Raw genomic sequence first — 24628 nt, 5'->3', positions numbered from 1 at the left:
AGAGTAGAGCTTACTGAGAATAGTTGGCTCAAACATTTGTGAAGCACAGTTGATGTGCTGTGGCCACTTCTAGAGACAGACCTGGCAGAGTGTGAAATACAGATTAATAGAAGGTTAAAGACAGCAGGGATGGGTACAATATACACATTCAGCCAACAATTCCTGACAAAGTGGGCATTACAGGGAAATAATGTGTCACTTCTGGGTGTTGTAAGGTATGAAGCTGCAGTTTGAAAAATAATTTCATTCTATTTATGAATGGATGGTTCAAGCAGATTAAAGGGATGGCTGTGGGTACCCTGTTTGCACTTGCTTATTCTAATTTGTTTGTGGACCTTTTAGAAAAACATCTACACCCATGCATATTTTTAGCAGATATGTTAAACACTATTATAGACATGGTGATTTGATTTTCTTTTTCAAGAGGGTACCCAGAAGGCTGAAGGTCTATACAGGATCTACATAATAAGAGGACTCGACTGAAATTTACAATGCAAGTGCAGGATTTTAATCATTCTGATACTGATATTAGGATCATGGAAGGAAAGTAATAGCCACCAGACTTTATCATAAGTCCATTGGTACTTTGGACTGTGTTAAAGGAGATAGTCATCATCTACTGCATTTACTAACGTTTTTAGCACGTAGAAAGTTTTAAGACCCAAAACAAACTTGCACTAAGCATAAGGAGTACTTGCCAAAAGCTGAAAATATAATTGAAATGCTTATTATAAAAAGCTATGAATGTGAAGATGCATTGAGATCTTGTTGGAAGGCTTCAACTAAATCCAAACAGGAATTATTTGATGAATGGATTAATTGTAATAATATTAATGAGATAACTAATACTGACATACATAATTAGAGATAACAATCTAAGTAACGGTCAGAAACTAGATAGGATATTTAATATTGTTACACAAGAAGTGGTTAAAAGAACATCAAAACAGTATTAGAAAAAATACCTAAGAGAAATCTGTGCAATCCTCACAAGTGTATAACCTGAAAAGAAAAATAGTTACATTCGTGAGGCATCATTGCCATTTGCCAGCATAACACAAAGTAAAAGCAGCACTGAGTGCCCTTACCTTTCCTTCTTAATCCTTGATGACTGTGTGTGCAGTGCAGCTGTTCATAAGCAAGGCGAAGGCAAGCAAGTGCAACTCAAGCCGAAAAAGTTATCTTTTAACCACTTTAGGTCACCACCATTGCTAGTATCCAGTCCACTACCCTCCGTATTTGTAAGACAAGTACTGTCTGTGCTAGCTAGTGTGCTTATTTATTGCTACTGATTTTTTTCACTCTCTTTTTTGAGAAGACAGCGACAACCAATCAGTAGCAATCCAGCCGTCCACGTCACGTATGTGCCTGTGGACGTGGCAGTCCGAACCCCCTACTAATTCACTGTGTGGTTAAACTGCATAGACCTCTGGGCATCACACTGATGCCTTCTCTTTAATATGGACTGTTTTTACAGCAGTCTAGATTTTAAAATGTGGTTAAATTAAAAAAAAAAAACCCAGAACTCGACGAGCATGCACAGTTTGAGTTCTGGGACTTTGCAGACTTGATTAGGATTAAGAAGCATATCACACAAGTAAACGAAACAAGCAGAATAATTTAAATACATTTTTTTATTTTTTTATACTGCAGAATGTCTATTTTTGCTGGGAGGGCTGTAGTCCTGCAGTCTGATGGCATGAACCGCCCCTGGTACAAACCCATCATATGTGGCAGCATGATGTATGAGGTCAAGGACAATCTGGGCCTGTCCTTTGAGGTCACACATGCAACTACATTGTGCAATGTGGTTCTGCTTTGTGTGGGTGGCTAGTTTTGTCACTTACCATGTCTGCCCAACATCACAACAACACTATATGTTTCTTTTAGCTGAGGAGGTAGTCCCTCCATGTTAGGGGGGGGGCACCCTTACCACAACTGTCACACAGCACTGTCCACCTATTGTTGTACAGCCTGGTAATGCAGTTGGCCACCAGTTAAGTTTGCTGAGACATGATTAGCCTGTGTCCCTCCTGTGATGTACAGCTGAGCTCATGCAGTTTTAATGCTGCTGACATACGCTGCTGACATACTGCATGGGTGTAGAGCTCTGCATACTTGCCTGCCCCATCTAAAGGGGGAGGTGCAGTCACACTATGTCAACCATCCCACAGGAGATAAGAAATGGCTTTCTTGACATATGTCTGTATTGTCTGCAAGGAGGGAACATGCCAGTAGTTCTATGGAGACTGATCTTTAGCCAGATCCCACCAGGGAGGACCTCGCATTGAGGGTGCTGTACTGGTCACCATATTGATAAACACATGACACAATATATTGGTTCCCCATGTGAGGATGTCATGTCACTGCTGCAGGGCATTGTAGGTTAGGACCTGGACCATCCTTTGGGCAAGTGAGCAACAACATGACTAAGCAACACAATGCTTACATATTACACTTTCCAAATGTGTTTGTCTGTGTACTGTACAGGCACCTTGCATGACTCTCTTTTTGTAACATGCTGGAAGTGACTGCAATACTTACGTGCACAAAGGACAACTAGTATATAGTGCCAAGTGGTGTCCCCAGATCTCCAGGCCATGTCACCTGAAATACCATGCTATATCTATACTGACAGGTTTGGAATGTAAATCCCAGACTGTCACTGCTATACTGACTGTGACGGTCATCACAGCTATTATCGCATGCAATGGCACCCTTGTTATGTCACTGCACAGGCATATCGTACAACTGTAGCAACCACACAGGTTCCATGGTACACCAATATACAATATAGATAACATGTCCTATGAATCCATGTCATGACCGAACATGTGTAGTCTGTCTCCTAAATGCTTTGGAGGGGATGTGTATAGCTCCATACAGGGAGGTGTCAGATCCCACTGTGTAACCCTGCATATCCATGATAGGGCTAACACATGTCTCACCTGTTCTGCACACCTACAACATCACTGTGACATACATAATACATGCTGGAGAGACAGGTATGTAATGCAGACAGTACACCCTACATGAAACAGGCCCCCCCATGCATGTGAAACACACATCTGCTGTGATACACATCATGTGCAGGTTACACAATGGGATGGAGAACATGACAATCATAACTGGTGGTCATAAAACTGTCTGCACTAGACACAAAACATTTGTAGATGGCTCATCTCAATCACCACAGCTTGGAGATGTGTGAGTTCCCAAAACCCTGGTGATACTTATCAAGGATAGCAGACCTGTTCACAGATTAGGGATGCATGAGTACGCTGAATGCCACCATTGTCCTTGTTAGTCTGTCATACACATATGAATCTATGGAGCCGTGCACTTATAGTGCTGTACCTTGCTGAAGACATATTTCTGCTGTGCTGAGATGCCATCCTGTGCTGCTTCATTGCCACTGTGTATCCATACATTATTCCAAGAGACCCCTGAAACAGAAACAGAAACAGTCTGTGACACATCTGTCATCATATAACTATATAGCCATTACAACATCATACAACATAACATACACAAAAGCATGTTGTGTCCTTGTGACAAATGCCAGCATACAGTACCTGTTGTTAACCACTACAAGTGGCATGACAAAACAACACTGAATTACACAAGTACCTGTTAAGTAATATAGTCACCCTGTACATCAGACACATAACTTCATTTCCCTGCATTGATGACAAGGATGACAGGGATGTGGCATAGGTATCATCACTTGCACAGGGCATTGTGTGGGGGTGCAGGAGGCCTAGGCTGACCCAAATGGTTGATAGCATGTGTGTATCAGGAAGGGAAGCAAGTAAGATGGACCATGAAAAGGTGTTGTGTGTGTCTGTATGTGACCTGTATTTGACAGTGGTTTGTGGGTGTGTGCGTGTACACAGTCAAACTCTGTGCTAGCCCAACATGTCTATATGTTGGACAGCTTTGGACTGTACATGGTAGAGTTGACAGTTCACCATCTCAGGCCCCAAATGCAGGAACTATCTCTGCCAGGAGTTGCACTGGCACCTCCATACCCAAGGTCAGTAGTGGTGCTCATACCTGACAGTGACTGCTGTCTGCTGTGACCATGTCCCCCATGGGAACACACAGGACCATGAGCCCATTGCCTGCCATGTCATGGTGTGGACAACACACTCCCCCTCTGTAGTGCTGAATCTACTGCCACTACGGGAACGTAATTGTGCATGGCCATGTTGACTCTCAGTAGATGGGGTTGCCGAACTAAATCCACAAATCCAATGCTCATATCCAACAAACGTTCCAATATAGACATTGTGCTGTCCATGACAGACACTGTCTCAGCCCACCTTCTGTCCAGTGCATCAGTCAACCAATCCAGAGTATCCCCAATGTGGTGAAGGCAGTCATGGATGTCGACTGTGCTGCATCCATAACCCTAAGCATACATCTGGTGTTCTGCTCAGAATGTGCCTGTGCCTCCATAATGGCCTGAAACATGTACTGCGTGACCAGTGATGTGACACCTGCAACAAGTGGTGGATGGTCAGCAGGCCTCCTACAAGCATCCTTGTCAATCCATCTGTGTGGGACCTCATCAGCTCTCTGGTTATGGCCAGTGTCTACACTCACTGGAGCCATAGTTGCCACACTTTCCTGTTCAATGTCCCCACCCTCTGACTTTCCAATATCTGTGGATTGGAGGACTGGGTATGTGTGGGCATACTGACTGTGTGCAGTGACAATGAGGGCAGAAGAGGGATGTCAACCTCTGGGACAGATTCAGAGCCTGAAACCCCCACCTGTGCCACACTGTGGCCATCATAATCATCATAATCTGAGGAGACACTGACATCAGGTTGACATCCCCCTAGTTGTCTGTGATAAGAAAGGAAAAGCAGTACACTCCTACCTGCACTAGTATGCTCTGCAATACTATGTTGTGATATATGTAAGGCTCTATACACTGTTGTCACTATCTCAGACCTGTTGATAATCCACCCTCATATAGTAGGACCTAAGGAAAGTACTCTTCCCACTAACAGTTGTAGTTACTTCTAAATAAACTCTCATTACACTGCAACCTCATCAGCAACAGTGAGGTATACTGTTGATATTAGTGTAGACTCTGCACAGCTGACACATATGAAACTCTGTACTGTCATGACAATACTGTCACATCTATCAGTGTGGTCACACCTACAATGCATACGTATGAGTCTAGCATGTGTACAGTAAGACAATATGTGTGTATTTGGCAATCATGCCAACAGTACAGTAATGCAGGCAGCAGGCCTGGGATGAAAGTCTAGGGATTACAATGCTATAGACATACATCAATAGGAAATCAGTGTCATTTATTTTATTTTTATTAATTTTACATTTGTTGACCGGGCTAGTCTAACTGGATATATGTCCATTTTCAGTAGAGGCCCGGGGAGAAAAGCTCCAGGACAAAGAACAGATGAAAAAGTTAAAAAAAAATTGTGTAGAATAAAAATAGAGTTTACATAGAAAAAACATACACTTACCAGGAGCAGGAACACGGGCTTGTGTGATACTTGATGGACCTGTTAAAAGTTGAGGAGGAAGTAATGTCAGTACCACCACATGGCAATGCATCCATATAGCTCACATTTACAGTAGTTACTGTGTTAATTCTTATAGTGGTCAAAATCTGAGCATGACAGTCAAACTGCAGTTAAACCCTTCTCCCCCCCAAAACAGACAAACCTGTCACCTACACAAGACTACATATGCCCTCACTCACTGAATGCTACAGTACTGTAGTGCTGATCAAGCTGAGCTTACCAGCACACTCCACTGCCGTTGAAGCTGTGGCACCCACATCCACAATGTAGGGTGTGATGGATGCCTGGGAGCTGTCGTGTGTGCCTAGATTTGATAGGAATTCCTCTGTGGCTGATAATGGTTGTTCCATTGCAGGCCCTCCACTGGTGGCACCACAATCCCTGGCTGCATCTGCTGCTCTTTTGCATGCAGCATTGAATATGTCCATTGCACAGTGTTGCACCTGGTCATATGTCCTATTCTGATTACTTGTGGCATTGACATCATGGACAAAGTCAGCCCACAATATCGCCTGCTGTTCCCAGTTGTGCCTCCCCTGGACAGTAGTACTTCATGGGGCTGATGTAGCCCTCTCAGTATCAACCCATCCTCTACATCTGTGAAAGCTGCATGGTGTCATGCATACATGTTTCCTGAAAGACAACAGCATGAAAACACATGTCAGGTTCACATACATGGAGGTACACTATGTAGAGATACAGCAAGGACAGAATGTCTGGCAATATCCACTGCTTGATCACACATGTCATATTCCACAGTGTGCAAACATACTAAGCATGTGGATGCAATAAGAATACTATTGATAGTCAGGTATTCCAATGTGTGCCATGACAGAGACTGCTGTACAATCATATGGCCCACACTTGAGTCTATTGTAGTTTGTTCCCAAGGGCCAACCCCCCGATAATATGTGAAAACAACTGTGCCAAACAAATAGCAGTGTGTGATTACAACCACTATAAAGCTGGAGTCCCACAAGCCCAGTGTGCCACACTGACATACATTCCTCTTTGAGGTATTGCACATCCTCTGTATGTGTAACTAATCTGGAGATCATTGACATGTCATTAACACAGTTCTAAGAACAGCTTATTGCCGGGATCCCTATTCCCCTTAAGTATATTCACAAATTTGCATTCTGATGTACAAAAATGGCTACATACATGATGGAGTGCAGTACACCACTGCTATGTGCTGATGGTTAATATTTTACATACACGTGTTCTGTGTGAGGAAAGTCTCATATAGACTGCTTTCCCATAGCCAGCTGTTTGCCTTTTTAACATGCTTCTCATCAGCAGGTGATTACCTCTTAACCAATCTGTGGTTCTGAAGTGCTAATTGCAGGCCAGCACAACTGATTTGCACTACTGTCAGCCAATCACATGCAAACACAGTACAATATATAAGACCTTCATGTAGATTAGGGACCCTTTCTGATATGTTGTGCTGGACATTACTGGGGTGAAGAAACTACTTTATTGCAGAGGGTAGGTCTGTAGCAGCAACTTCTACATACACACAAGAGTGGCACAGGCTGCAGCTGCTGCTGCAGGTAATAGGCATAAGCAGAGAGTGTGAACACTGGAAGACAACAAGATATATGAGTAACTGTGGGAGCTGTGTCAGCCATGTTGTAGAGGCAGAGCCAGAGTGAGGCTACCCTTTCCAGTCCAATTAAGGCATGGGTTTAAGGTAAGTATGTTAGGCAACCACATCACTAACAGAGCACTAGGCCACATGTTTGTAGTGTTCTTGAGTGACATGGGGATAAATATAACAATACTATAATTCCAATGCTGCACACCACTGGATTTGAACCCAAGATTGTGTGTGGCATAATGTATTGTTGGCAAAGCATTTAACAGAGTGAGCTACTAAGTCACTGCTGTAGCAAGTCTACTTGCAAGATATATGTGCACACATACAGGCTATGACAAACATTTTCTCCATCCATCAGTATGTGCATGGCTTTATATGGGTGTATTTCTGTACCAGGGTCCCAGTTGAACATGTATTTTGCTATTAATGCCTTAGCAGGTGTCTTTCTAAATGTTGCTGATAAAAGGGCATATGTACCTGCTATCACAGGCCTCACTTACATCAATTATTATGTATTTGGCTTTCTAGTGGTGTACTGTTGTACCAGAGTCCAAGGTACACTCCCTTATTTTCCATTACTTTTTAATGACTAACACTGGCAATTATTATGTTTTGTTTAAACCACCTGTTTTAATCAAGAGTAGTGTAGCATGGCAGGTTAATGCAGTGGTCTCTAGGTGTGATGGTCTTGGGTTTGAAATATAGGACCAATGTTTATTCTGTAAATGTGTATTAAAATTTTAAAGACAATATATTCAGTATAGCTCTATTTAGCTCAGCTTAGCAAAGCTGAGTGACACAGTGCATCACTCAGCACCACGCTAAAAAATTATAAAGAAAAGAAAAATGGGGAGATAGGAAAGTGGTGAAATGGGGTGCAAGCAAGGGGGAAAACATAGTGAAAGGCAAGTAGGGATGTGCAAGAAGGGTGTAGCAAAGAACCATAGCCATGCATTTTTTGTACAGCAACAACTGTGCACTTTGACAGAATTTGTCCATGACTTTAAACTCTCAACCCCAGAGACAGGGGTAAGGACAACATAACTGCATTGTCAAGCCAGTTGGACCAAATTACTTGGATAGGTAAGCATGCATTTGCAGACAGACAAAACAAACAAGACAGCAGACAGGGGTGGTGTGTGACACATGAGGGGGGTGAACACCTTGGATAGGGAGCATGTTACGGAATCTAAGTCACATGTGCCTCCACAAGGCAGCAGCATGACTCACATCCCCACCCATGGGACGGTCTGCACTGCTCCATCACTGCCCCAGGGATGACAGTGGTGGAGGCTGGGCACCAGGGCAAGGCTGCCCCACCAGGTTGGCCAGCATGTCTTTAATCCAGCACAGGTGGTGGTCAAAACCACGGTAGACTATCCTGCACACCAAAACCGGCAGCTCAGCCCATGTGAAAACACCCCTTCCACCACCACTCCCAGACAGCGGCCCATCCCCATCCCATGGAACAGTACTACCCAATGCCACAGGTAGTGTGGGGGAGCATAGGGTGCACCACTGGTCTGGGTCCCAGCTGTGCTTGGACCTGGTGCCACGACCAGATGAGACAAGGTAGGTGGATCAGCCGGAACTGGTCTACCTTGACATGCTGTGGTAAATGAGGTATAGCAATAAGGTAAGATTATTAATAACTAAACTATTGTTAGTATTAGCAGAATGGAACATCATATTTATCAATCCAAATACATATTAATGTATATTATGCAACACAACATTAAGTAACATAACAGTCAGTATGTTAACAGCATGTCAGTAAGAATTAAACCATAAGGCCAACAAAATAGTTTAACAAAATATGTTAATAATGAATCATAATAACACATAACAATAATAATTCACATTTTACCAAAGTATAGTTAGTTTAACAAAATATGTTAATATTAAATCATAATAATAAATAGGAATAATAAATAAATGAAGATAAGGGATGGGGGAGAGAGAGAGAGAGAGAGAGAGAGAGAGAGAGACATTCCATTACTGACAATGCAGACTATATCCCTCAAAACACTGATAATAAATACTCTATAGGCATGTGCTGTCGTACAGTGACTACAATTCTACTATAGCTGTTGTAGCACATGCACACCTTTAAAGCTGATAGCATGGGACAGTAAGGGCCAAGCACTAACAAATGCAGGTACAAAACTACACAGAACAGTTTCACATCAGGAAATTCACCCCAGGGATCATGTCAGTCGCCCTGCTAGACAGGGGTCCAGGGAAGTAAATAGTGTGGGAAGAAATAGCCAGGGAATTGTTATGGCTAGGCTTGTATAGGCCCTAGGGCTGATAGCCTAGTACCAACCTATGAACCTATAATGTGGACTTCTGGGTCTACTTTCATAGACCGAAGCGCCACGTCACCGACACCCGGAAGACCGAGACAGAACGACCGAACAGGTAGGTTACTGAAAACGCGATATCCCGACGGCTGAGAGACCGACAACAGCAGCGTGTGAGCGCGATACGGTAAGTGTGCGAAAGTGAAAGATGTAGTATTGGGCAGCGGACAGGTAAGTGTACGATAGTGAGGGATTCTAGGATAGGGTGTGGGAAAGGTGAGTGTGCGGTGGTGTCGGACTAAGGGTTCCAGTGAGGTAAGTGTGTGGAAGTGACGTAGAGCAGTGTAGGGTAGTGTTAAGTGTGTCAGGGTTAGAATGCAGGTGGAGTGAGTGTGCGATAGTGACGGGCTGAATGTTTTAGGGTGGGTTAAGTGAGTTAGGGTTAGGGTGCAGGTAGGGTAAGTGTGCGGTAGTGACGGTGTTGAGGTTTCGGGGTGGGTTAAGTGAGTTAGGGTTAGGGTGCAGGTAGGGTGAGTGTGCGATAGTGAAGGTGTTGAGGTTTAGGGGTGTGTTAAGTGAGTTAGGGTTAGGGTGCGGGTTGGGTAAGTGTGCGGTAGTGTCGGACGTTAGGGTTAGGGTTTAGGTTACGGTTAGTGGATATGTTGTTGTGTGCAATGTGTAGTTGGCGTTTTTTGTGTCGGTGTTGTGGTGTTCGGTATGTTGAGTTGTTGGTGTGGTGTGTTTTCGGTTGTTTGGGGTTGGGAACATGTGTGTCGGCGATTCATACGTTCGGTCTATGAAAGTAGACCCGGACTTCTATAACTACGATGGTGTTCTGTAAGCAGATTTGGTAATACATTGCATTCTAGGTAATCATTTTTCTGTTAATCCTGTGACTGATGGATTGGGTAGTTTTAATTACATTACAAGAAATTGTGACAGTTGAGAGCCATGTTTTTGTACAGTACATAAACTATACATCCCTCATGCTCGACAGGCATGGGGATAGAACCCAATAGCTGTGACTGCAGGGGACATCTGCAAAAAAGTGTAACAAATGCCTGCAGCAAGTTAGTACAGACATGAAAGGAATACAGCTGTACTGGAAATAAATAGACAGATTTCTTTAGGAATCAACAAGGCTGCTTAACAGTTTATTGGTATTGCTGATCAGTGTTTTTACAATGTAAACACAGTCATATCTGCTTATAACATGGGTTACCTCAACCATATACATTTTGTTCCTGGAGTGGGAGGAAATGAGAGCATTATGTGACTGAATTTGTCTTGCATTCTAGAAATATTTCACTGTTATACTTGACTGCAATGATAGTTGAACACACATGCATGGAATACAGCTGTACATCATTTATTAAAACTGATTTCTTTACGAATCAAGAATGTTGCTTAACACTTTATTGGTATTTCTGATAAGTGTCTGTGAAATGTAATCAGAAATATATCTGCTCATAACATGGGTTACCTCAACCATATACCTTTTCTTCCTGGAGTGGGAGAAAATGAGAGCATTATGTGACTGAATTCATTTTGCATTCTAGAAGTATTACACTGTTATACTTGACTGCAGTGACAGTAGAACAATGCATGGAATGCAGCCATTTATTAATTTATTATTAAAACAGATTTCTTTAGGAATCAGCTATGCTGCTTAACACTTTATTGGTATGTCTGATAAATGTTTGTAAAGTCCACACACAATATCTGCCCATAGAGTGGGTTACCTCAACCATAGGTTCATAGGTTCATAGATTCATACTAGGCTATCTGCCCTAGGGCATTTATAAGCCTAGCCAGAGTATGTTTGGCATACAGCTGTATAAATTAATAAATGGCTGCATTCCATGCATTGTGTTCTACTGTCACTGCAGTCAAGTATAACAGTGTAATACTTCTAGAATGCAAAATGAATATACTATTATTACCTGCAGAAGGAGGAACAGAGTGCATTATGTGACTGATATTGGCCTGGAGACAGTGTTACATTAACTACATCAAACTTAACATAGACAAGCAATGCATACAGCTCTGCTGCAATGGTTATGACAACAATCCTGTTGCACACCTTTGCTTACTGTTATTGGTATTGTTTATTGCTATATAGTTTTTATTGTTCATTTATTGCACTATAGTTCTATTTACCAATTTATTGCACTACAGTTCTACTTGTCCATTTAGTGCACTACATTTTTTATTGTGTAATTTATTGCAGTATCGTCTTTTCCCGGTTAGGGGTCACCACAGCGGAACTTTGGTCTGCTAATAATTGGCAGTAGAACTTTTATGGTGCCGAGTTGCCAGCCCAACACCCAACCTTCAATGTAGGCACGCCCATTAACACATGTCTTTCGAACACCACTTGACCACAGGGAGGATATGTAGACGCCACACAGAAAGCACTCCAGTCGAGAACTGAACAGGAGAACCTCTTGCTGTGAGGCAACAATGCTACCGCTGCACCACCACTGCTTTCTTGCTTATTGCACTACAGTTAACATAATAAATTCATACTCACCACACTCATGGCACAACCTGGCCAGGCACCTGGTTTGGGAGTCAACATTGCAAGCCCTCTCAGCTACAGCTGTTTAAAAAAAAAGGACACCATTATGCATACCAGTTTTGCAGACATTCAGCTTGCAGTTTGACAAAACAGTGGAAAACATAACGTATTTGTGGGGTATTCCTGGCTCGTGTGTCTTAGACCCAGATGTCCAACATTACTCTCTTTCTCCTCTTCAGGTCATCATAATGGTGACACTGCTCAACAGTACAGCGGATAACAGTAGCACTGGTAAGTTCCCAGGCCAACTGGTCCTAGGCCTTCACCTTGCATTCTGAGCCCTGGAAATCTTCCTACAGCAGCCTGGGTTCATAATTTTTTATCAGCAGCCCAACAAAGACCTTGGACTTCTGAACACCCCATCTCTGTGCCCAAAAGCATGCACCTTCACCATCACTACCTGCCATATCAACATTCAATTAGACTCGAAAGAATAGTGCAGAATTCCCACCTATTATGCCTAATATAGGCTGTTTTCCCACACTTACTTGTCATTGAGCAACATTCAAAAAAGTTCTGCATTATTTAGCAGCACACAGTCCAGCTAAGCAGAGTGGCAACTCACACAACTGAGGTTTTAGTGAAGTTTAGCACCACACAAGCAGTAGTAGCCATTAGCATGTTTAAGCAGTGCTGAGCACAGTGCAGCAGTGACATATTTCACAAATTTGCTTTTAAAATTAAACATATATAATAAATTAAATTACAGACATCTTGTCACTGCTACTCTACCCATTTAGCTACTTGGATATTATGAAAACTAGTATACCTTCACATATACTACCTATTAGTGTTGCTAAGCACCATGCTATGCAAGCAAACATGCTGAAACAGACCCAGAAATAAATAATCAGTTACATCTGGTTTCTATTTTTAGATGTCTGGTAGCAGTTGACAATATATATGAGCCACGCAAGCAGCAATTACAAAAAAAAAACAAAAAAAAAACAACTTAATTATGATAATTAATGACATCCAGTTTCTATTTTTAGATGTCTGGCAGGTGTCAGCTGTCTATGTGTGAGCACAGCTTGGGATTGCTATGCACCTCGCCATGCCACTCAAACATACAGTAAGGAAATAAATGATAAAAAAAAAAATATTACACATTTGAAACAATTCACAGCATTTCAACAGTAGCAGGGAGCAGTACAGGGAGTCTTACTCTATATGCATCCACAACCATGGGTAGCCTCTGCACTTCTCCTTACATCAATTCAATATACCTGTTCCTATGCTCTTCCTCAGCAGTGAGCCATCATTAATATGCATGATGCACTGCCAAGGTGGAACCGTGGCTGTATACATGGATACATTCCATGTAGGCTCTACATTATGCCTACATGGATTTTATTAAATCCTAGGGTTAGATATTAAAACTAATGACTAAGTTTGCCAAGAAATTGATGGATTTAAGGTTGTTGATTTACAGTCTACAGATATCGGGTGACCTGTTCTTTATCTGTAGTAGAGTCTTCTATGATCTAACTGGATTATGACTTTTGCCTTCATTCTCTTGATGAGGCTTATGCCTCAGACTGAGTCTGAATGGGAATGAAAGATGCCAAGAAGAATTCTTTCTGCAGATACTATCTTCACTGCAGCTACAGAAATCAGTGGTCTGGACTGACTGTCAAACAGCAACATATGGGTGGGGGGTATTATGAAAGATGTTGCTTTCTTTTTAGTAAGAAACCAAGAAGAAACTTTGCAGTGTGGAGGGTGTGAAGTTCATTCCTTGAATTTTGTTATGCATAGTTTACTATTGTTTGTTCGAACGGCAAAACATTTGCCATTTGAAACAATGAAAAGTAAACCCCAACACAAACATTCTGACTGGCCACAATATCAACCCAAATGATTGACATATTTGAGTCAACACTGTGGCCAAAACCATCACATGATAGCTGTATAGGAGCTGATGTAAATCAGAATCCTATATGAAATATCATATTTTTTCAGGGGGGCAAGCCCCCCCCCCACACCCCCCTACTGATATATTCTAAAACCAAGATCACACTACAGTCGGGATAAAGATGAATTTCCATTTGCCACCATACCATGATCTCCATGCAGATAGTCGAATACACTTATGTGAATGCACTATTGCATTCGCTTAAGTATGTTTGACTATCCCATCCATTTATGTTTTGTGCATGACATTCTGATTTACAGCAGCAGTGCTGCCAACAGAATGTCGTTTGCACAAACCATAGTAAACTGTTATGCACCTACAACAGTAATATTTCCCAATCTGGAAGGTAAACGCTGACAAAAAATTGTAGGAAAAATCCTTTATTGCAGAGTGGAACCAAAAGTGAGCACTTTCACAGCTAAAAAGACCGCCTCATCAGACATAAAAACAGTATAAAAGCAGCATCCATATATACAGAGAGGCCAATTACCAATTAGTCAATAAATTAATAAACTAACTAATAAAAGTCCTTCCAAAAATACAATCAATGGCCCAATTTAAAAAAACATGTTGAATTTATATATATCTCCATACATTTAAAATAATAATAATGTGTAACCATAGACTATTTGAGTCTTTTCAACCATAAAGCAGATTTAATAGGAACAGAATCATTAAGCCCCTTATGTCTATGGGCACCAAGTCTCAAAATCCACTCTAATTCAATGTTTTCAGTGGTGTAACTAATGGGTCCTAATCTACCATGATCATGTACAACAGATAAAACCTGAAATAAAAACGTATGTTCACTGCCAGGCTCAACAGTGTACTTAGCAAGTGCGCTAAAACGTTGGCCTTTCCGTGTGCAATAAATATGATCACCAACCCTGTCTCTTAATCTCCTGTTGGTCTTGACAACATAAAAATGAAAACACTTCATACACTGTGCCACATAGAACAAATCAATCATATTACAATCAGTGGAGGGACGTAACTCCCATAGTCTACCAGTAACAGGATGTTTAAAAAATCTGGACTGTTTGCTCATTATGACTAATTATGCACCTAGTTCACTAATAAAAATTAAAGTGTAAAATACCTAATACAATATAATATAATAGAAAATAGTAAGGTAGTCCACAGTTGAGTTAAAATTGGAAAAAAAATGGAATACACTTTATTGAAACACACGAACAAGTGATCTTAGTTGAGTATAATGAAAACATCAAAACATTTATTATTTATATATAATCAGGTTATTTGGAGCAAGGGAGTGATTACAAAGGGTGATTATGTTAAGGGCAATAAAAGCATTAAAATCATTCATTTAATCAAGTCTCCTTTTCCCCTTAACACTATAGTGTAAACTCAGACTGAGCTACCTTAGAACTGAAACTAGAAGAAAAAAAAAGTATATATATATATATATATATATATATATATATATATATATATATATATATATATATAATAAAATCAGCTTATTAAGGCTAACCTAATAATCTTTATTAATTAAGAAACTACCTCACAAACAAAATGACTAACCAATTAACTAACAAAAGGATAACCTTACTCTGTGCTTTTTAGGGCTGCTTTCTTATTTAAAAGCCATGCTGTTTTTGGAGAATGCTGATCATCTTATGAATTCTATACAAAACCAAAATGTGTTCTGCAGAAACACACCACTTCACTTAGACTGTCCATATTCTGCTTTTGATATACATACAGAATACCAGTCCTACAGAAAACATCAGGAATGATTTACCATGCTTTCAAAATAATATATTAATATATACATCCATACATACACGCATACACATACATGTATGTATATCTTGTGCAGTGAATTATAAAGCACACAACACATCCATACTTGATTTCCATACCTCGTAATCCCATTCTATCTTCTTTATAGTGGATTTCATTACTGTTACAATGAGTCCATAATCATCTTTATATCTTTATGGGTTATTGCTCATAACAGACAGCATCCTGAATTGCTCTTTCTGCCCTGTTTGAGCAGCTTTAATAGCCTGGGTCTCCTTCAATACTGATTTTTAAGTCTAAGCCATTCTGTCCAGTGTGATATTTAATTTCTCTGCATCTTCCCTGCCTGGCATGTACTTTTGTCTGCTTTTGGTATATGAAACAATGCTAGTGATATGATTTTTCCACTTGCAGAATGAGTAGCTGAGACTCTGATCTTAATAAAGTTGTTATAAGTTTGAGAAATCAATGTCAAGAAAATCAGCTCCAAATCAGTCCAATGAAAAGGGATGCTTTGCAAACAGGATGTTTAGATTTCATATAAATATATAAGAAATAAGGACTTATATAGTGACTCATTGAAGGGGGACTTTTCTAAAATGGTCTGAACAAGCTATATGTTGTCTCAGTCCAGGAAGTAATTCCAGACTTTTTAAAGTTACCCCCTCCTTCTATAGTTGAGTTTAGCTCCACTATTCAGGCAGACATTTGGAGTTTATGCTTGCTTCTTGGTGTGTATGTATGTGTATTACAGTCTTAAAGGAATAGAATGAGGCAGCATAAAGTTCAGAGGCACCTAGCTTATTGTCAAAAACTTCTACCTGTGAATGTCTGGAAACTGCTGAATTATTATTTATTTTATTTTACATTTATTTTACATTTGTTGACCGGGATGGTCCGACTGTATACATATCCATTTTCAGCGGAGTCCCGGGGAGAAAAGCTCCAAACACATAACAATTTACAAATTTTTTAGGTAGATAGCATTAAGTAACAGTGAATAGATAAAGAAAAAGTAGATAGTACAATGATATCAGTTACAGAACATACATGCTAATTATAGGCATAGCAGAATACATCCATCCATGAGGCATGAGACATTTTGTAAGTTGTGGTAGTAGGTAATTGATACCTTATTACCTAGGTTTAGGATATTTTATTTAGGCAATAATACCTAGATTAGTTAATATGATTGATCATCTTGTTTGGATGGACTGTTAGGGTAATTTGTATGAAGTTAAGGAGGTGGAGAGGGTATAGGGTACTAGTTAGGATTGGTACAGGGACATAACCAATGCGGCATAAGGTGGCTTTTAAGTTTGTGTTTGAATAGCATTGGTGAGGGTTCTTGGGTAATGTCATCTGGTAGTGAATTCCAGTATTTACCAACAGAGATGGCGAAGAGGGAGTCACCTGCAGTGTGGTGTGATTTGATCATAAGTACTAGTCTTTTGATGGATGAGCGAAGTGTTCAATTGTTACTATAGGGGCGAATTATGTTTCTGAGGGCTGGAGTAGTGTCTGGGTGGTGGAGTATTTTATGGGCAACTATGAGCTGGTTGAGCTGGAGGAGTTGGTGTAGTTCCAGCCAGCCCAGGAGATTCAGGTTCAGACAATGGTGGGTCCGGTAGGGTGAGCCAGTTGCAAATCTAGCAATGTGGTTGTAGCATGTAGACAATTTCTTTAGATCGGATTTACTCAGGTGGGAGAAGAGAGGGGAGGCGTAGAGAAGGGTTGATAGAAGATGGGTGCGGGCAATAGCAGTTCTTGCTTGTGGGGTTAGGAATGATCTGATCCTATAGAGGCTGCCAAATTTTTTATTAACAGTTTTTATGGTTTGATTGATGTGTACATCAAACCTAAGGTTGTCGTCGATCATGACACTCAATAGTTTAGTTTGGGTTACTGGGGAGATGATGGTGCCATTATTAGCTGTTATATTGAATGAAGGTGATTTGGTCCTATTTGTTGGGTTGAAGAGAAGTAACTTAGTTTTGTTGGGATTTAGCATTAGTTGTTGGTTTAATAGCCAATTTTCAACCTTGTTGAAGGTGTTTTGGGTTATAAAACGTTAATGGCAGAAAGATTAGAGGAAATCATCTGTGAGTGCAGTGAGTTTCCTGATTGTATTTATTTCAAGTAAAGAACTTCATTATTCAGTTCCAGTGCTTGTAGGTAGTTGTTGTTCATTAATACGTTTGCATGCTAAAACTACTGTTGGCATCTACCCTTTGAAGAGTGACAACTTTGCTACAGCTTACATGATTTATATGTTGCAGTTGGCTATTTCAATAGTGTTTACTAATTCAGACCTTTGATGTGAGAATAAGATTGTGAATGAGAATACAAACTTATCTTAGCAAGTTTGAATTGGCTCCCTTTTGATGTTGGCATTCAAAACATTGAGTACCGAGAAGCTGAAGCCCCCATCCAAAAGAATGAAACTACAGGAGAAGAGCGAATCTTGAAAATTGTTCTCCTCTAGATGTCTTTTTGCCCCCTGCAACCCCCTGATATGGGGAGCCAAGACCCCCCACACCCCCAAATGTATATATATATATATGAACTCCTAGATCACTACACCTTGACGAACAAGATATATTCCTAGAAATGGCCATTTTGGACTTGGTATATATCTAAGTTTAATAAAAATCTGGACGCCGACACTGAAGAATCACTGCTCGTCCTGGTGATGAAATATGTTAGTTTATTGTAACTCCACACGATACAAAAGACAGGGTTTAGCGCTTTCAACTGTTGTACACAGTCTTCATCAGAACAACATACTGCTAGTATTCTACTGCTTAAATACTCTACTTTTTTGAACTTAATTGAATAATTGCTCTAGTTGCCGCCAAAAACTTTAAAGACATACTAGTCACAATAGTTGATCAAGGATATCTACAATTTACCCTTTACTATGTATAGGTAACACATACATTGACTACTAATACAAAATAACATAGGTTGTAAATTACCTACTCTAATACATCCTGCCGTTTATCATAGATCTCATAATATACATACTATTTAATAAAATAATCCCCCTACTATATTTAATATACAAGTCCATCTAAAACTATCAAACTATTGCATGTATATATATATATATTGAATACTAAAATACTATTGTAAAAATCATAAAATAAAAGTTGATATTAAAATATCATATACAGTTACTAAACATAAAAGCAAAATGTTTCACTACCACCTTATACATATCCACAACATGCATATCTTCAGAATTGTTTAGTTGCATGTGATCAAATATACTAATAACAGAGTCACATCATCTTGTCTAAAATCCATTATGTGAATGTGCATAACTACATCTACGCATCCCTTAATACGTAGTGATTGTTTATTGTACACAAAATACAAGATACCTGATACAAGATACATAATGTCAGGTGCTGTAGATGTATCAAACCTATACCTTTTCAAACTCACTTATAATAAGGCTAAAAATGGTTTTATACTGACAAAATCATTAAGACCAGGTTTCTTGGTGGAATCTGTCAGGATCTGCCATCTACTTTCTCTTGCTGCCAACTCCATTTTCCAATTCCCTCCAAGTGGTGTAATGAAAACCTGATCAATGATAGCAAATGTAAAACCATGTTCTGTCCCTTGCTCCATAATGTGCCTATATAATGCATTCTTACTATCACTTTTCTGTATCCGGTATAGGTGTTCATATACATGCTTCTTCAATTGTCTTTCCGTTTTACCGATATAGTGGGCATTGCACTGTGTGCAATTGGCTATATACACTACCCCTTTTGAACAGCAATTCCCGGTTTTACATCTAATAAACGTTCGATTGATATCATCTAACCTGATGGTGTTGGCTGTGTTAATATATTTGCATTGTTTGCACCTTCCACCAAACAGAAGGACCAAACGAACTCCAGGGAAGAGTGTGCCTACTTACATATACACCTTACACACATTTGGTCAAAGAAATTTTAGAGAAACATTGGGCAATATTAGTCTCCATGGACAAAGAAAAAAGATGGGATAAATTACCCAAATGTGTATATAAAACGGCGCCCAATATTAAACGACTGTTGGAGAGGGCTAGCCATAGAAAGGATGAAGTAGATACACATAAGGGAACCAAAAAATGTGGAAGGTGCAAACAATGCAAATATATTAACACAGCCAACACCATCAGGTTAGATGATATCAATCGAATGTTTATTAGATGTAAAACCGGGAATTGCTGTTCAAAAGGGGTAGTGTATATAGCCAATTGCACACAGTGCAATGCCCACTATATCGGTAAAACGGAAAGACAATTGAAGAAGCGTGTATATGAACACCTATACCGGATACAGAAAAGTGATAGTAAGAATGCATTATATAGGCACATTATGGAGCAAGGGACAGAACATGGTTTTACATTTGCTATCATTGATCAGGTTTTCATTACACCACTTGGAGGGAATTGGAAAATGGAGTTGGCAGCAAGAGAAAGTAGATGGCAGATCCTGACAGATTCCACCCGCAAACCTGGTCTTAATGATTTTGTCAGTATAAAACCATTTTTAGCCTTATTATAAGTGAGTTTGAAAAGGTATAGGTTTGATACATCTACAGCACCTGACATTATGTATCTTGTATCAGGTATCTTGTATTTTGTGTACAATAAACAATCACTACGTATTAAGGGATGCGTAGATGTAGTTATGCACATTCACATAATGGATTTTAGACAAGATGATGTGACTCTGTTATTAGTATATTTGATCACATGCAACTAAACAATTCTGAAGATATGCATGTTGTGGATATGTATAAGGTGGTAGTGAAACATTTTGCTTTTATGTTTAGTAACTGTATATGATATTTTAATATCAACTTTTATTTTATGATTTTTACAATAGTATTTTAGTATTCAATATATATATATACATGCAATAGTTTGATAGTTTTAGATGGACTTGTATATTAAATATAGTAGGGGGATTATTTTATTAAATAGTATGTATATTATGAGATCTATGATAAACGGCAGGATGTATTAGAGTAGGTAATTTACAACCTATGTTATTTTGTATTAGTAGTCAATGTATGTGTTACCTATACATAGTAAAGGGTAAATTGTAGATATCCTTGATCAACTATTGTGACTAGTATGTCTTTAAAGTTTTGGCGGCAACTAGAGCAATTATTCAATTAAGTTCAAAAAAGTAGAGTATTTAAGCAGTAGAATACTAGCAGTATGTTGTTCTGATGAAGACTGTGTACAACAGTTGAAAGTGCTAAACCCTGTCTTTTGTATCGTGTGGAGTTACAATAAACTAACATATTTCATCACCAGGACGAGCAGTGATTCTTCAGTGTCGGCGTCCAGATTTTTATTTGGTTGGTGTTCGTTCATTATTTATTGAGTTGATATATCTAAGTTTGCTTTAGAGATTACTGTTTGAATTACTTTTGGTAAGAACATACTGAAAGGCATTGGACTGAGAGTGAAGTAGTTGAATTGTAGAGAATATAGAGTTTTATCCCCTGCTACTAAACTGTACAGTCTGGAATTTATCTAAATGTATCAGGTATTATTGCCCAAGGCAGCAGTACACACTTGCCATTCATTACAAAGGCCAACTCCCTCACATAATAATCAGCAGCAGTAGTGTGGATTATGAGCCTAAGTCCTCACCACCACATGCACATTGAGAAACATACTTACTTAAAGAATATCTATGAGAAGCCAGGATGGCATCTTGTGCCTGAAGTTTTATTGTCCAAAAGTGGGTGAGTTAAAGAGAGTAACAAAGGTTATGCAGTTAATCAGTGGCACTACATGAATAAATGCAGAAAATGTTGACACATTTCATAACTTCTTATGTGAAAACAAATGGTCATTTGAAACAGGATTTTTTTTTAATATACTGTTTTCATGTTTTATTTGACTAGATTAACTACCTATAAAATCTGTGTATAGAGGTGTTACCTTCATGTATCATGAAACTCATGCATTTTGATTAATTAAATTATTATTTATATGGCTATATTATAGCTTGTGAACATACTACAGGACAGATTCATTGTACTATTGGCAAGAAAGGCAGGGACATGTCAGTTTCTATATTTGCCCTGCAGATATATAATGGCATACATGGTATTTTGTTTTTAACAGATGAACCAAGAAATGTGAGCATCTCTGTGAATCCACAAGGAATTATTAAAGAAGGTGATGCTATTACACTGAGCTGCACAGCTGATGCCAATCCAGCCATTACCAGTTACACATGGCAGAAAATTCTTGAGACTGGTAGCTTTTACAACCTTAGCTCTAACAAAAATCACTTCAAACTATCATCAGTATCTCAGGCAGACAGTGGAAACTACAGCTGTAAAGTAATGAATGCAATAGGAGTGAACAAAGCTGTACAATGCATCAATGTTCAGTGTAAGTCCTTGAATTATTCCCTTACAAGAAAGTTATAACTGTAATGTACTGAGTCTCTACTGTGGTATACTTCTTTTTGTGGTGTTAATAATGTATTTACTAACAGGTGAGATGTATGAATGAAAAGTAATTATGTAGTGCATAAGGCCATTGTAGTTCATGGCAAAGTGCTTTGTGGATGTAGTGATGTAAGACTAACTGCTACAGTTTTCAGCAACACATTAAAATATGGAATAGCTATCCAACTGCTTTTTCATCTCATGGAGCTCAAGCACTTGCTTCAGACAGAACATTAGCTCATAGAGCATACCCAAGAAGTATAGGGCTTTTTCTCTCTCAGTTTTAACACCCCACAAAAAGGGAAGAAATCAGGAAGACAGGGATGACCACTAGGAAAAGCACCACCTATAAATGCATTTCAAAGCTGCCAAATCCTGAGTATTTATGATATAACAGGATTATTCTGATTTAAAATGCTCAGTAAAAACAGCATTTTGTAGCTTAATCAGTCTATAAGAACTTTAAGGACTTAGGGTGATATTCGTGGTCCTGCAGTTTGCAGCTATGCTGTGGTTATTAATGAGAAGTGATGCTAAGGAAATAAGTTAAGCACAAGGCATTAATGCTGTAAAGGAAAAGCATAGGCTTTTTGAAAAATATGCCCCTCAGGGAAAAATGTAAAGTAGCTAAGCATTAAGTAGATAAGAAGTATATGTAAAAGCTGTACGTTTTGTATTACTTAATATGTCTTCAGATATTGCAGACAGATGTGTCTATGCTCAGTCATGCTTAAAACACATAAGGCAAGTGGTAGAGAGTCCAGCTTTTATTATTAATATTTAAAAAAATAAGGGGGTTTAATATGCTTTATAAGGGATATACTTATGTGAACACCCTGATGGTTTCATTAAAGAATAGAAAGGAGAAGATAGGAAAGATCGAACTAGGGTAGACACAACAAAGAGGGAAAGGCAGAAGGAAAACATCAAGAGAGTTTGATCAGAGGAGGTGGGGGAGGAGTGGCACAATGTTTTTGATGGGGCACTGGCCCCCCATTTTTTCAATTTTTTTTTTTTATATAAGAGGGTAGTTTGGATGGGAAATAGGTAGGAAGATGTAGGTAAAAGGATAACGGAAGAAAGGCGGAAGAAGTGCCAGCAGGAGTTCTAGCCCACAGACCCTCAAATGTGTCCACTGCCAGATGGTGGGGCAGAGGAAAACACCAGTGCTGAAGGGGTAGGGACATATGGTGGTGTGGTGGTTGGTACCAGCTGGGACAGTGTGCTTGAACACATTAAAGCAAGACCTCCATGATCCACCTATCAACTATCACTTCCAGCATGCCCTCAACCAATTCCCAAAGCATCCATTTAGTGAGGTTTGCCATGCTACCATGTACTGGGGTGCCTGCAGGACTGGTACCATGGGCAGAGGATGAGTGCTCAGTAACCTGGGAGGTGCGTGCCTGGGTCACACTGAAGGATTTTGTCTGTAAAAAATGAACATAAATAGAAGAAGGACAAAGGAATTCAATGATAAAATAACAAAAACAGAAAGAAAAGGGGGGAATATAGTATTAAATTTCTTACTTTAAAACTATTTTATTTCAGATATGTCTATTGAATGAAAAGAAAATGTAAATGCAATGATTATGCAGAATTTTGTTCGAAACGGTATGTGAAGTGCTTTTGCAGACTTTGGGTTGACATTTTATGGAAAGTGCCTATGCATACTTGACATGGCAGTGTTTGCTTTCGTGTAATGGTGGGATTTCCATGTTGCAATCTCCTGCATAAACATAATGATTATATTTGTGCCTGCTGATATGCATTTGTTTGCAACAGTGCAGTGGGAATACCCTTTATATATATATATATATATATATATATATATATATATATATATATATATATATATCTTATAAAAACAGTTAAAAACAGAACTACTGCACTTATATACTCAAATATATCACTCTTGCTTGCAGTAATGTGCTCAAAGCACTCTATTGCTTCACTTACTATTATCTATCAAGTACGTCTTTATATACACTAATAAAATCAGTTAAAGACAGAAGTACTACACTTATATACTGACATATATCTCCCTTGCTTGCTTTAATGTACTGAATGTACTCTAGTGCTTCAGTTTCAATTCTGTTTGAATTATTATTAATTAATTTTACATTTCCCTTTACATATATATAAAATAAATCAGTTAAATATGCAATACTTTTTACTACTTTTTTCAGCCTTACCAGTGGACTCAACTAGTCTGCATAGGTGCCTATCCTGTTGTCTCCTATTATGCAAGTTCTCTTCCTCTGCCATAAAGAGAAGACATATGACAATTCTTGTTTACCTGTATTTCATTTTTTTGTATTAACATTAAGTACAGGATTATTATTTCTAAGCTATTACATTTAGTGCAAATTTGCTTATCATGGGTTTGTTCAAATATACATCAGAATCTGA

The 24628-nt window shown here is 39.2% G+C and overlaps 1 protein-coding gene across 1 annotated transcript in view; it reads left to right on the top strand.

Annotated features, from left to right (window-relative positions):
• LOC122799998 (cell adhesion molecule 1-like) overlaps positions 1–24628 on the top strand; it is an 886925-nt gene that overhangs the window by 235274 nt on the left and 627023 nt on the right. Inside the window, exon 3 of the mRNA XM_044069450.1 lies at positions 21885–22157. Within this exon, the coding sequence (XP_043925385.1) occupies positions 21885–22157 (273 nt within the window). The remainder of the gene's footprint in view (positions 1–21884; positions 22158–24628) is intronic.

The sequence above is a fragment of the Protopterus annectens genome, chromosome 4.part0 (genome assembly GCF_019279795.1).
Source record: "Protopterus annectens isolate FY-2018-M chromosome 4.part0, PAN1.0, whole genome shotgun sequence".
NCBI classification, from domain to species: domain Eukaryota; kingdom Metazoa; phylum Chordata; order Ceratodontiformes; family Protopteridae; genus Protopterus; species Protopterus annectens.
Note: the sequence above shows the minus strand (reverse complement) of the source record. Positions and strands in the feature narration are given on the sequence as shown.